This window comes from Dipodomys merriami, unplaced genomic scaffold, assembly GCF_024711535.1.
Source record: "Dipodomys merriami isolate MVZ:Mamm:240054 unplaced genomic scaffold, mDipMer1.0.p SCAF_2, whole genome shotgun sequence".
Taxonomy (NCBI): Eukaryota; Metazoa; Chordata; class Mammalia; order Rodentia; family Heteromyidae; genus Dipodomys; species Dipodomys merriami.
The window spans coordinates 32,387,355-32,403,107 of NW_027203381.1; the positions used below are offsets into that span (position 1 = coordinate 32,387,355).

The 15,753-nt window shown below is 37.2% G+C and overlaps 1 protein-coding gene across 2 annotated transcripts in view; it reads left to right on the forward strand.

Moving 5' to 3' along the window:
• The window catches only part of B4galt6 (beta-1,4-galactosyltransferase 6), a 59,868-nt gene that overhangs the window by 13,106 nt on the left and 31,009 nt on the right, over nt 1–15,753 (forward strand). For both annotated transcript variants that reach the window (XM_070029389.1, XM_070029390.1), the window contains exons 2-3: nt 5,424–5,540; nt 12,530–12,643. In XM_070029389.1, the coding sequence (XP_069885490.1) occupies nt 5,424–5,540; nt 12,530–12,643 (231 nt within the window). The remainder of the gene's footprint in view (nt 1–5,423; nt 5,541–12,529; nt 12,644–15,753) is intronic.

Sequence of the window (15,753 nt, forward strand, 5' to 3'; positions counted from 1 at the left end):
CACCTGTATAACTTGCTTCTGAGTTTGCGTTTTCCTCTGGTCTTATCGTCATCCATGGTGTTATTAGTGTTCTAAAACTTATAAGACCTTACCACACAACGAGTGGCTTAGAATGGTAGAAATTTATGTCATTATAGTTCTGGAGACTAGAAGTCTGAAATTAAGGTATTGGTAGGCCACATTCTGTTGTGGCTTTGGGCCTGTTGGTGATAGCCACAGCACTGTAGTTTCTGTCTCTGTCCTCACTTCTGTGTACATGTGTATGAGAAATCTCCCTCTTTTCTTTTGTAAGAGCAATTACCATTGGATTTAGGGCCCACTCAGATAACCCCCAAATGAGCTCTTCATCTCAAGATCCTTAATTTAATTACATATACCAGAATCTGACTCAGGACATGAAAAGATCCTACGAGTTAGGATATAGAAATATCTTTGGAGGGAGGGGGACCCCATTCTACTGGAGGTGGCTGTAAGAACCTGATGAAAAGTATATGTTCATTTACACATGTTTCTAGTTTTCATGTGATCAGTGCCTGACTGAAGTTGCTACTTAGGAAATGTTAATTCATCTCCTTTGTAGAAACCTGTGCTGTTCAACAAGTACGCCCCTGGATGACTGCAGCAGGTTCTGTGTTTCACTCCAGTTTACCCCACTACCATCAGGAAATCTTTACTGTGTGTGCCAGTGCCCTGGGTGTTTACACAGCTGTGTTCTGCTCCCCCTGCTCTTCCTCATGTGAACCCCACAGCCATGTGGACCTTCATTGTCTGGCTCTCTGTCCCCCATCCATGCTATCTCCTCTTCCTTTCTGTTTTTTTTTTTTAAACCTTCCACATACTGGCATATGGCTTGTTTTTCCATTACTGCCAAACAACTCAGGTTGTCGATCATCTCCTGGATCTACTTTTCACCTGTTTCCTTCAGAGCCTCCACTTGCACTGCCTTCCTTTTTCTTCCTTTAGTGCTGGAAATCATTCAGTTCTTTCTGCTGGCTTCTTTTACTCAGTCTGTTGGCATATGTTCAGGCCCAGCCTCTTCCTGAGAACGTTTGTGTGATCTTACTGGTTTCCTTTTCAGAAACTTACTGCTTTCACTTTGTTGTTATTTCTCCAGCTTTTTAGTATTTTTGATTTGCTTCTGAAAGAAACTGCTGTCTTAGAGGTTAGTTTTTCCTAATGTGTTGTGGAGGGGCTCAAAGGAATGATGGTAGAGAGTACATCACAGCTAGACTTAACCACTCCTGCCTGGCTTATATGTGGCATTGGGCAGGTTACTTAACTCTATGTCTCTGTTTTTCTGAAATGGGAAGAACAGGACCTACCTAAGAGAGTTGCATGTGATTAAATAAATTGGTACAGATAAAGCATATCTCTGAGCTAAGGATTCCTGGCAAATAGTATATGCTGGGCGTTAGTTGTTGATGTTTAATTCTTTCTCCTTAACCATTGTGGTATTAGACCTGTTTAATCTTTTCTCTTTATAGCTTGTAGCTTCTTCACTGTGTTCAAGCTGAGAATGATCTATTGACCATTTATTTGGGGCCTTCTGTTTGTGGTCTGCATGCATTGTATCTCGATTTTAGGTTATTTTTCCTGTAATTCACCACCGTAGTTCCAACTTTCATTTAATATGAGTGTCTCTCCTAATTGTCTTTCTAGCCCATTTTTATTCTTAGCTCCAGGCCTACATCTCTATAACTGTATTTCTGTATTTAAACACATTTGTAACCAGGGAAAGGTGCTGTTTGTCACAGCACCTGGATATTGAGTCCTTCAAAGCCCAGGAAACATTTTTAGGTTCTTGCAGACTGGTGCATCCTTCTCATCCTGACTACTCCTGTCAGTGACTGTAGCCAGAAGGGGGAAAGGTGGAGACAGATTTATAGCAGATCTGTTCCTTAATTTTCTTTGGCAAAAAATGAGGCAAGTTCATAAATCTTTTCTTATAAGCTCTGAGATAGAATGTCTAGAAGCTTTCATAAACTTAGTATTTTCCCCTCTTTGGTTCCTTTTTGAAAAGAAGTGTTTTTTTTTTTAAAGTCTCCTATCCCCTGAAAACTAACATAGTACATATGTTAGAGGCAGATAGCAAATGGATGAAATTAAAGAACACGCAGCATAGTATTAATTAGCCCTGTGCTTTAGTATATTTTTCAGATTGTCTCTAGACTCAAGGGCAAGATTGAAAAAGACTTCCTTACTTATGTTCTGAATTGTAGGGCCTACAAAGGGAGGTTGTACATGATAGTCAGCAAGAATTTATCTGACCATAGGCTGATGTAGTTTCAGGGTGTTTTGAAAGTCCAGCACAACCTTTCTCATGCTGGTGTGCTTGGTGTGACTTTTGTAAAACGTTGACATATCACTGTGGCCCTAACACTGTGTCATTCTGTATCCAAACACATCTTCATTTTCTATTGGGTTTTGATCTTTAGGGATTAAACCTATGAGGACAATGAGGCTGAGGAATGTAACTTACTTGACAGTAAATGATTTTAATAAACGAATAGATTTTCCATTGAAGAACTTGTTTCTAGCTTTGTTTTTTTCTCTCCATGTACTGAATACTAAATTCACTTTTGGCAAGTAATTTGCCTTTGTCACAGGTGCCATCAGTAAAATTTTTCTAGTAGTTTTGTTAGAAACAAACTTTCTCTAACTATTTTTATTATATAACTGGATACTACATGATTTAAAAAATAAATTTCCAAAATGTACAGAGCATTTATACTCTTACCTAATCTTTTAGCCCGGGCCAACATCACTTACAGAAGTCTAGGTTTATTATTTTTATCCCTTTGTTTAGGTTAGCATAGAACAAACAATTACAATATTGGTAGCAGATTTTATAGCTCACTTTGGAATTAAGTAATCCAAGGTGCTGTCAACCAGTTGGGTTTGATAATCTGTTTAATGTCTCTTCTCTTTTACATTTTAGATGATTTTACACCTTGGTATAGGTAGAATTGTTAGTGTTAGTTTGGCTTTTTAAAAATTGAATTTAAATTAAACAATTTAACTATTTAAAACATATAACTTAAAAATTGTGTAGTTGTACAAAGGGGTTTCAACTCAACATGTCACTTTTTGTCTTTTGTTGAAACATTTTTGTACATTTTTAGTTCTTATTATTTTAAGCTGTTTCTTTGCCTCTTCATTCTTTTAACAGCCATTCAAGTAAAAGAAGATTTTTTTGTAGTGTTGTAATCCCTTATAATACACTCAAGCCTAAACAAGTTAAGTCTAATTATAGGACTGCTTTCTAGAAAGCATGTAGACATACTGTTAAAAATGACTGAGGCAAAGCTCACATGACACCTGCTCATCTGTTCATCTGTCTTTCATGGGTTGAAAATGAAAAGTTATTTTATTTTTTCCTACTGGTTATATTTAGCACTCTGCTCACTTACACTGTAAGTATATATAAAAATGACATAAGGAGTAGTAGATAGCATATTCTGCTCATCTCTTTACTAGAGATAAGGAAGTATGAATAGGGCCCAGAAAATTAGTTGCTATTCTTAGCTATTGGATTTTTTTCCTCTTTTTATATTTTGACTCTCATTACTGTGCTCAGTGACAACTTTCCTTAACATTGATAGTCATTAACTGAACTTTGCTGTTCTTGGCTTTCCCATGAGTGTGAGCTTCTTGACTGAATGGAGTTTTGGCTTTTGTGGCTTTGTGCTTAGACAGTACAGAGGGGGAAAGGCTTTAGAGAACATCTGGTGTAGTTCTACCTTTTTAAAATGAAGAAATGGGGACCCAGGGGACTGGCCTAAGTCCTGTGCTGTACCACAGAAGCAGATAAGCAGAGGATCTTCTGAATCTGCTGCTTGCTGGAGCGGGGATTTGGTACTACAGTCAGGGGTTCTGAGCTTTGTCAGTTTCCCAAAAAAGTAAGGGCTTATTTTTAAAGCACTTAGCACCTAGAAATAAGTTAACCAGCCTTAACATGCACATTAATTTTTGACCCTATGTATCTTTATGATTTGGATAGGTAGATTTGTCATTGAAAGGGAGTGTAAAAGCTGACATATTAACTCTTAGAAGTTACCAAAGTAAAAATTGATTCTAGGACATGGTTGCTTCCTCAAACACAGCAAGAATATATAAGATCCATTGCAGGATATTTATCTACAGTAGATACTATGGTGATTTGTGGTATACGTACTGTTAAATAAAACAATCTAAGACTGTACAATTTGTGACGAGAAAGTTGACAGTATTAGGAAAAGTGAATTTTAATCTCAGGATTGAGTACTTTTTTGAAAGACTAAATTTATACACTCTATGGAAGAAAATTATTTAAAGGCAAAGGAGTTTGTTATGACTGTTTTGTTCATTTAGTGTCTTGTTTGATAGGTATTGCAGTATTTTTTTCCTTTGTATAGTCATTATATTCAATGTATGTATGTGAATATGGAACCAGACAGCTTGCGGAGAATGGAGGGTTGGGTTGGGAGAAATGGAGAACAGTGGAAGGAGTGACATTGATCAAGATGCATTGTAATCATGAACTATTATGTTGAAGATGCTGGAGAGGATGTGGACAGAAGGGATCCTTACTTCATTGTTGGTGGGAGTGTAAACTTGTTCAACCACTTTGGAAAGCAGTATGGAGGTTCCTCTAAAGACTCCACAAAGAGTTTCCCTATGACCCAGCAATCCCACTTTTGGGCAATTACCCAAATGTTTACAAACAAGACCACACTAAAGCTGCCAGCACAACTATGTTTATTGCAGCATTATTTACTATAGCTAAGATATGGAACCAACCCAGATGGCCCTCAGTAGATGAATGGATCAAGAAAATGTGGTATACATACACAATGGAATTCTATTCCTCCATCTGAAAGAATAACATTGCCCCATTTGTTAGGAAATGGAAAGACTTGGAACAAATTATATTAAGTGAAGTAAGCCAGGCCCAAAGAAACATAGGTCCCATGGTTTCCCTTATTTGCAATAACTAGTATATGTCTGAGACAAACAGAAAAAGTCAGATAAGTTGATGTTAGGTGAAATTAACCCTAAGATATGTATTCAAATTTTTTTTCTTTCATGCATTTGTTTCTAACGCATTTATAAGATTATTTCTTTGTTGCTTTGTATGTCCCTCCCCTACAGTATAACTCCTGCTTTCACTGTAAAAAAATAAACTATTATATTGAATTGAAGCTTTTTTGTAAACTACTTAAAGATTAAAAAAATCATTTCTAGTGTTTTAAAATACCAATTCAATTTTTATAAATATTAAATTGGAAATAGTTTTCTTATATTTTACTTTTCTTCAGGCATAGTAATTGTCCAAAGCTAATTGAGTTGGTATGTTTATGGGGTATGTCACTAATTTTGGTTATAATCTTATTAAGAAAAGCTTATTGTGTTGTGACATTCTCCTTGTTCTTTTTCTTTTATAGCCAACACATATCTTTTTATGGTACAAGCTCGAGGTATAATGTTGAGAGAAAATGTAAAAACAATAGGACATATGATCAGGCTGTACACAAATAAAAATGCTACTCTCAACGGGACAGGTAAGATGACTTTCTTCTTAATCATGTTCGCTTTGCTTCTATCCTTATAGTCATAGATGGCAAATGAAATTGTTTGAAGTCTGGTTTGCCAACAAGTAACTCCATGTTAAAGATGAAAGCATCTCCTATCGAGTTTACTGGTAGACTACATTATTTTGGAAATCAGTTGCTGACATGTATTTTAAGACATATGAATCTCTGATCTTAAGCATCTCTAATATGAAGATATTTAAGTTGATTTTTCAGAATATAAACAAAATACAGAGTAGCTTCTGGTGGGAAGTGAAGGGAATACATTATATATATATATATATATATATATATATATATATACATATATATATGCAAGGAAATGTCATGATGAAATCCCAACTTATATAACTCATGTGTGGTTACACACACACACACACACACACACACACACACACACACACACACAGATAAAAAGAACAGCTCCTATCCAGTTCACTTACTGTATTTAAGGTAAGAATTAATAGCTGCAGAGAGTGACTTTTTTTGTCTTTTTTGTTGTTTTGTTTTAAATCTTTTAAAAATAGGTGTATAGGTGTTTTTTTTTTTTTTTTTTGGCTGGCCTTGGAGCTTGAACTCAGTACATGGAGCTATTCCTGAGCTTCTTTTGCTAGCACTCTACCACTTGCACCACAGTACCACTTCTTTGTTTTTGTTTGAATAAAATGTCTTACTGTGTAGCCCAGACTGGCCTTTCATTCAAGTTCCCACTGCCTCAAAATCCTGAGTGCTGAGATTCCAAGCATGTACTGCCATGTCTGGCTCATTTAATCATCTCAATGAATTATTAACCATACTGTTATGTTCATTGTATCCCTAAAATATTTATCCAGTGGTGTCTAGAATGTACTGTTTTAAATTACAAGTCATTCTTGTAATTTAATAGTTTTATTTTAATAGATTAATCATAAGGAAACGTGTTACAAAATTGCAAATCAGTAGAAATGTTCCCTGGAAGTGGAGTTTTCATTAGATTTACATAAGATTAAAATCTAATAGGTCTAGTAGAGGGTTGGCTCAAGTGGGTGTGATTCAAGGAATGCTAGCCTTGAATCAAAAAGCTAAGCAAGAGATTGAGAGTCTGAGTTAAAACTCTAGTACTGGCACAAAAATTTTTAAAAAGATCTCATAGGCCAACCTAGTGTTTTCTGATGGCAAAGTGGTTTGATATACTTAAGGGTTACGGAAGACTACTAAAGCTCTTCTGTCAAGTTTCCTGCAGTATCTTCTAGACTATTACTTGAGAGATCAGTGGGTACATCAGTTTTGGTACCCTGTATATTCTTACTTTATGTAATTAACTTATTCTGTCTCGGTTTTCTGTCTCCCCAATGGAAGGTCTCCAATTCCCAACCATAAGTATTCTTTTTAAAATGAATATATATGATTCTCTTCGAGAAAGAATTCATGGCAGTAACATGCTGATTTACAATTTAATGTCATACATGCTTGTACAAAACTTGTTGTAATCATCTGTCCACTTATTTAAATTGCCAGAAATCAAAACATTCAATTTCCTTTCATCTTTAACCTTAAGTTCTTTTAGAAAAATCTGTCTCAACAGAGCAGACATTTTAATAGTACAATAAAGTCTCACTAAATAGTCTTCTGCATTAATTGTTCTGAATAGTAGGTTAGATGTAGAAGTTTAAACATTTGTAAAGCTAATTTGGAACTCTCCTGACTCTATTACCTAAGCAGAAAGGGAAATGGAGTTTGAATCTGAAGCTTTGAAGCTGTGCCACATTCATTTAGCCAGCACATACCAAGCAATTAGCATAGTATAGTTTGTATACTTTAGATGTGGAAGACAGCATTGAGAAAAACATTTCTCCATTTAAGTGTGGATCTCTCTCCAGGCTTTTTAGAGAGATGGAATCATAATGGGTCTTCACCATGTAGTTAGTCATTTCTACATGGACTTATAGACATGTATAAGGAAACAGTGGCCAATAAAGTATACAAAGAGCTAATTGAGCCCTAGAGGAGAGTTCATTAACGTGTAGTGGTTCATTTAAAATATAACAATTAAAATGTAAATAGGTCATGGTATCTGTGGGTTCATTTAACTTCAAAATGGAGTTTTTAAATACTTCTTAAATATAAATAAGTATCAAATATGAATAAGTATAATATTTTTTGTATAGAAATGATGTCTGGTTGCAACCAAAGGATGCCATTCCTTGTATCAACAGAGCCAGAAAAATTAGAAAAAAAAGATGTATTTACTGAATAATGACTGAGATAGGTAATAGGGCATGCAGATAATAGGCTTGTTAGAAATAACCGGGCATACTTCCTTATTTGATGGATACACAAAGTAAGGCTGGCAGGTATGGCTCAACTGATACAGAGTGATAGGCAGACGAAAATTCTCATGGTGCCATTACCTGTTTTTTAAGATTCCCTTTGCAGGAAAAATGAAGCCACTAAGAGACACCCTTTGGTCTCATTCTCCTCATCCTTTAAATGATTGAGAGTTGAACAGAGGACCATGTACAGTACCTTTCATTTGGTTTCCCTTTTCTTTGGGTGTGGCTTTCCAAAGGGAGGAAGCAAGTGGAGGGCCCAGAGCTCATCTTGTTTCCATCCATTCATTAGATGAAATAATGTCTGTCTTTTGGAGCAAATGCATCTGTTCCCCACTTTGAAAGCAGTGGTTATGCCTGATGGGCATTGCTCACCAACCACTTTTGTAGAAACAATGATTTTGCGGGTTGATCACAGTACAGTCTGTGAAAGCTGAAATCCTTTTGGGCTATGTTATCAGTTCTACAGTGTTTATTTGTCCCTGCCAGGCCATATGTACTTTATTAGATGTTGGAAATCAAAGATAGTTTTATTTCAATGAACAGATTCTCAGAATAGTGGCCAGTGGGGGATAGATTTGTATATATACCATATGATAGATGCATACGTACCACTGGACAGAGGACTCAAGGACCACAGAGACAATTTTGTAACTCTTGCAGTGAGGTGAACTCTTCATGCTCATTTGTAATGATCTAGCCAAAACATTGGTCTAGCTATAAAACATAGTATTTAAAGGAAGTGACTATAACTTTGGTTCTTTAAACCTGATCAAAGTGATGAATGTGTTCTGTTATTAAAGATTCAGTCATATTAGCATTGGAATAAAATGTGAAATTTCTTTCCCTGGACCTCTTCTCACCAGTCTCCCCAGGGAGGAATGGCATCTAATAGTGTGTTTGTAGCAGTATCTGGAGAGCTGGAAATGTCAGAGACTTTGGATTTGAAATAGGAGGGGCTGCATAATACAAAAGTTAATAAATTATGCAGAATAAGAAATTCTCTGATTTAAAGTTGATACATGACATTAGGGGGTTCCTTGAAGTTTGCCTGATGAAGGTGATGTTTTCTGTACTTCAGGTTTCTTTTCTTTTTTTAAAAATCAGTTTTTGGACATACAAAGGCAGTAGGTCCTTGGGTGCAGCCTTATTTATTTTCTATTTCTATCTACTGCAAATGTGTAGTGTATAGTGGCTGCTTAAGGAAAATTGAATGATGGAAAGAAAGGAAAACCATTATATTGATGTTGGTAGACCATATGTTCTTTTTTTTACTTGTGCAAAAAAGTTGTGAGATGAAGCATGAGAGAGAGAGAGAGTTTTGTGATTTCTACAGAAGAACTTGTTCTGTATTGTTTTAACTATTTAAATTGAGAAGTAAGTTACACATATATCTTGTTTTAATTTTGAGTAATGCTTTTCTGTTTTAAAATAAAAATAGAAAATAATTACAGTAATTACAGTAAAAAAAAAGTAATTACAGTAAAAAAAAATCTTCTGTAGACTCCTCTCTGAGTCCCTGTACTTGAAGAACAACTTTTGTTTTTGTTTTTGTTTTTGGTAGTGGGGCCTGAACTCTGGGCCTGGGCACTGTCCCTCAGCTCTTCAGCTCAAGGCTAGCGCTCTACCACTTGAGCCACAGAGCCACTTCTGGCTTTTTCTGCTTATGTGGTGCTGAGGAATCAAACCCAGGGCCTCATGCATGCAAGGCAAACATGCTACCACTGAGCCACCTTCCAGCCCCATTGGAGAACAACTTTTAATCTCCTTTAATCTGATGCATATTTTTTATTAACATAAAGAAATTGTACAAGGAGAATTTCATTGTGACACTTCCACACATGTATACAGTGTATTTGAACTTTTAATTTTTAACAGTTTATTTTGTCTTTATCTTCATTTCTATTTTGTCTGTCTTTCCTTTTTTGCCTTTTTTCCTTTATTCTTCTGGGGTTGAATGCAGGGCCTGACTTCCAAGCATGCACTCTATGACTAAGCTAACCCCTACCCTGCTGTTTCTTGATTTATCATTGTAATCATTCCTGTTACAGAAGAAAGTCATTCAGTGCTTGGTGGCATATGTTTTCACATCTTATTCCAGTATAATTATGTTGGGACTTATATTCAAATCAGTCTCGTTTAGGGTATGTAAACAATGGCTTGTTTGTTCTCCTGAGTCAAGTTGTGGGCAATGTTTACTGGACTGTTTTAAGTTTACTAAGGCTACTCATTGATTCTTTTCTCCCATTTGCTGTGCTCTCTGTGCCTTTCCCTGAACTCTAAGCACTTGAATTGATCACACTTACAAAGGGTTTTGAAATTCCTACTTCATTGTTTCTTTCTATTCACTGTTGCTTTTCAGAAGTATGTTCACTCTGCTCACAGTTACTATGCACAGACTTGTTTTTTGTTTTTCATTCTGGAAACTTTTAGGCTTACTTTCCCTTATTTTAGGATTGAAAACATTTACAAAGTAATTTTTTTTGGTCATTCTTGGGGTTTGAACTCAGAGCCTAAGCACTGTACCTGAGCTCTTTTTCTCAAGGCTAGTGCTCTACCACTTTGAGCCATAGCGCCACTTCCAGTTTTCGAGTGGTTAATTGGAGATAAAAGTCTCTCTGAGACTTTGAACTACAATCCTCTGATCTCAGCCTCCTTCCTGAGTAGCTAGGATTGTAGGCATGAGCCACTGGTGCCCAGCTACAAAGGACATGTTTAACTTTAGTTTTCTCTTCTTGCTAAAGACATTTGGGTTTATCAATATGGAAATGATTGTCATTGTGCAAGGAAAATCCAGTTTTAAAAGATGACTTTGACAGTCAAATAAAAAAAGAAATACTTTAGAGCTCAGAGTGCCTTAAGTATTGATGAATAAAACAGTGAAATGTGAAAAAAAGATGATGTAAACTTTGATAACTACCTCAACATATTTTAAAAAGGATCTGAAGGAAACAATTAGAGCTTCATTGGGTTTCCTTATACTTATATTTGGTGCAGTGACTTAAAGTCTTCCAGATGCATTTGGGTGAGAGATATATAGTGTGGACCCAAAGGAGGGTTCTATGGCTTTGGTCTGTTGTTGGGCACACAAAACAGTACCTGTAGAATAGCTTGTCCCCAGCCCCTTCCTCTCCGCCCACTCCCCAATGACTTGGAGGATTTTTCTTGTAAGAAATTTTCCAGGATGCCTTCAGAGAGAGAGACTGGGAGAGTCTAGATTCTCTTCCACTTCATGGTAGAACAGGCCTCTATGTTGTGGCTTTCTACAATCTAGTTGACACTTCATTGATTCTCTATTAAATTCACAACTGAGGTTTCCATGCAGTCTGTCCTTTGGAGTTGGACCTTTTCTGGTTCTATCTCTTGCTAATGGGCTTGGAGCCTTTGTTCCTTCCATGAACCTGTGCTTAGCAAGCTTGGCAGGATGCTCTTCCATGAGTGGGCCTGGGATGGGCCGTGTCCTGCTCTGAAGCGCTGTCCTGGCCTTGGCTACAGCCCCATTAACTCCATGTTGATGATGAAGGGATAATAATAAACAGGGAGGGGGCTGAGGGTTTGCTTTGGTTCTTCTCATATTGTTCACAAGTATACATCTACCATTTTTCCATGGGTCAGAAAGTTTAGCTTTTATAGTCTCTTCCTTTGGAGCAGATAACTGAAGATTTGTGTCTTCTAGAGCTTCATTTTATGTGATGCACAATGGATTGAGGAGACACAGTAGTTAACTGTTGTAATCTCCTCAGTTTCTCTTCTTCAGTGGTTCTCCTTGGCCAGCTTCTTCTGAGCAGCAGGAAACTGGCATGTTCTGGTTTCTCAGCTTTGCATTTGAGAACTTTGTCTCAGAGAAGGCCTGGAATCTCTCTTTGCTTCCTGGTTCAAAAATCTTGAAGCTCTGATTTATTTCTGTGTTCATGTCATGTTTTGGTTTGGTCATGTGTTCATGACTGCAAATGTTGACTGTTTTTGTGAGCCAAGGGTTGTTCTGAGGTTGAGGTATTTTATCTTACTGAAATGTAAAAATGACTGTAGCAGGGAGACAAATGGAAAAATGATAATAATGGCCTTACTTTGAAAGCAAGTATGTTTCTGGAGCAGCAAGGATCTGAATTGAAGCATTTGACTTTGGTGTTGCTGACAATTGCTGTTTATGTAGTAAACTTGCTGGTGCCAACGAGAATGGATTCCTCAAAGGCTGTAGTGTGCAGGTGCAGAAACGCTAAAGGATCAGAGTATGCTGTGTTATGGAGAAGTGGAGTGGGCAAACCTCAGTTTCTTATGCATGTGTTCTCTTACCTCTCTGTGCTCTGGATGCAGGTAGCACTGTGCTGGGGCTGTGTGGTACTTCAAGGTGGAAAGGATTCCCACCCTCTTTACATCTGGCCCAACCAGAGAGGGGGTGGGAGGAGCAGGTGTTCTCATGTTTGTGTGTGAGATGAGGATGGGCTACTCTGTGGTCCTCTCCTGGGAAGTCATGCTGAGAAGTCATTTCTAGCAGTGGGGTACTTCTTCCTAGTTCTTTCTGGGTTATTGCTTAAATTAAATACCTCCATAGGTTGCACATTGGAGACAGCTGTGCCATACTTTCTAACTAGAAGCAAAGTGAAAACCAATGCATGAATTATGACTTTCTTTTTTCTCTCTGTCTCCAAGATTATCCAGAAGGCAATAATTCAAGTGACTATCTTGTTCAAACCACAACGTATCTCCCGGAAAACTTCACGTATTCACCATACCTTCCCTGTCCAGAAAAACTGCCTTACATGCGTAAGTGTGAGATATTTTGATTTTACTGTTTACTGGTGTTATAATGAAGGAACAAAAGCCATGTGATTCATGCAGTGTCAGATCATCATTACTGTGGGTATGAGGTTCATATTATATAGTGTGTTACCGTATTTGATACTGTCCTGGAGGTGGATGATTGAAAAATTAGAAAAAAAAAATGCAGGAGAGGAAATGTCACATACCTAGGGTTCTCTTTCCTAAATTTAAAAACGAATACTTTGGTTTACACCCAGATTGATTTCTAGTAGCTCTTAAGAGAATAATAATAACTGGTCTTCTTTTTGGATACATTAGGGGACAGTAAGATTAATATAGTCTTTTGTGTTTTTATTTTGCAGGGGGCAGGTTGCTTTTGTTGTTACTGTTGTTAAGACAAAGTCTTTGCTATGTAGCCCAATCTAGTTTTGAACCTAAGAGCCTCCTATTTCAACCTTACAAGTGATGGGATTATATAGGTGTGTACTGCTATACTCAAAGCTAAAGTCCTTTTGGCGGCCATCTCAATGCTAGTTCTCTATTCCCCCCAGCCCAAGAAGTAATTCATTTCTATTATGAGTTTGGCCTGTAGTTATATAATTTATTTAAATTTTTTATATAGATAGAAAATACACTTTCAAAGCTTTAAAAAATTGTTAGTGACGTTAAAAGTACATTTCAGGACAGGTGCTGGTGGCTCATACCTGTAATGCTAATACTCAGGAGGCTGAGATCTGAGGCTCTAGGTTCAAAGCCAGTCCGGGCAAGAAAGTCCCTAAAACTCTCATCTCCGATTAAACACCAGAAAACCAGAAGTGGCTCTGAGGCTCAAAGTGGTAGAGTACTAACCTTGAGCAAAAGAGCTCAAGGACAGAGTCTAGGCCCTGAGTTCAAGTCCCATGACTGACAAAAAAGTACATCCCATTGTGTGATATTTTTTTAAGTTACTTTATCGAGAGCTACTCACGTTGTTACATAAACTTTTATTACTCTTCACTATTGTAGAACATGTCTTCATAGAAATGTGCCACCTTTCAATTAGCCTGCTTCCTATGTTAGCCTGCTTCTTTGCTGATAGACAATGATACACACACACACACACACACACTCTCTCTCTCTCTCTCTCTCTCTCTCTCACAGATACACACAAATACTTTTTTTCAGTGACAAAATAGCAAAAAACAAACCAAACAAAAAAACCCACAAAGCATCCTGGTTTTATTTTTGATCTTCCATTGGAGAACAGTGAGTATATTTGAGATTCTTCTGTGCACATGCATATGTGTGCTTACGAGTTGATGCCTTGTGCAGAAGAACTGTTTCATTCTCTGAATTCTAGTTTCAGTAGCACCAAAGTATACCACAAATTTTCATTGTAATAGTTCTGAGGCCAGGCTGCTGATCCTTGGTCCACAGTCTGAGGCCCCTGATCACAAGGAGTCATATATTACATTCCTGGCTGCAGTAGAATTGCATAGGCCCTCCAACTTTCTGGCTTTACTGGTCTACTCAGAGGTCGGGCACTAGTTTTGGGTAGAAAAGTGATTCTAATCTCTGTGAATACCCCGTGGAAAATGAAGAAGTGATTTATTTAGCCACATGTTTTTCATAATTTTGTTATTACAGCCTTGTTTTCCCGAAAGTGAATGTTTTTCTCTGTGCATTACTAAATGAAACTCCTGGGTAATATTCTGTTGAAATATTGGTTACAGTAATTTCATCTTCATAATTTGCATTTTCAGGATTTGATAGTTTTAGAAAATCTTTCCTTGGTATAGTTACCCTTTTCTCAACTAGTGTTTTATGAATGCTAATTAAACTGCTTGATAAAGAGTGTCTGCAAGACCATCATGCTAGGCGGGCCCCTCCTCCATTCCTCAGCTCCTTATAAATACCTCCCTTCAGGTTGGTGCTTGAGATTGTGTCATAGCTGCTGTGGCTGCCCTTCCTTTGCTGGGGGTCTGGCTGCTGCTTCTCCTTTCTCCTGCTTCCCTTTGGATACTACACTCTTTTGCAGGAGAGGATCATACCAGTTTTTCAGCTGCCTTTTCATAGCAGACGCCCTTGTGAGCTGCTACTTTTCGGTCCAGCACCAATCCTATTTCCAGTTAATGGTGGCCAGAATGGCTGGATTAATGGGAAGGAAAGACAACCTGAGTATAGGTAGCACTTGGGAAAAAGAACCACAAGTATAACCAGTGTAATAAGGCAGTATAATAAGTCAAGAGGGCCTTGTGTGAGCTGTCCTGAAGAGCCTTTTCACTGTGATCTCTGCAAAGCAGAGCCTTCCTGTAGCTAGCTGCAAAACCTGGGATACTTCAGAGTATTATGTGAGGTTAAAGCTCAGATGAAGTGGAGCTCAGTGCTTGAAGTTTGATGGTGTTCATTTGATTCTCCCTTTCCTTCTCCCTGCTTCTGTGAATGAGGGAGCCAGATTTCATAATGATCTAGGGAATGAAAAACCCAGGAGAAATGTATGAACTTGTTTTATACTTAGCCATTCATTTGTTTTAAAATTAACAGGGTATTTCCCACTGGTGTTACGGAACAGCATAATCAAATACCTAAGTGTAATATCTTGTTATAATGACAAAATAATTGAATCTCTTTCCTCCCCAAATAATTGAGGGATTCTGTTTGAGAATAAAACCATTCATGCAAGAATGATTTAATTTATCTAAATCATCAAAAATGAAGTTAAAATTGATGTGCTTGATTATCTTAGGTGAAGATCTTTTAAAAAATTTATTTCTAACTAGTATAGCAATGGGACTGCCAGTAGTGGATTAATATAAGGTAGTTTGAATTTTTCAAACTGGAATTTAGAAAATGCACTTCATGGATTTCAGCAGTGTTTAATATTCAATAGTGGTCAATTATAGTTTGCAACCTGTGTCTTTTAATGTATATTACTTACATAAAGAATATGAGTGACTTCTTCATTACTGTCAGTATTTATAGACTCTCCAGAGGGCAAATCCACTTTCACTTTCAGCTTTATTGAATTTATATAAGATTCCTTTGTGCTAACCAAGTAAAATAGGGAGGAGGGGGGGGGGAGTATGGGAAGGGGAAACAAAGGAGGAGGCTATAATGCTTGATAAGAAATGTAC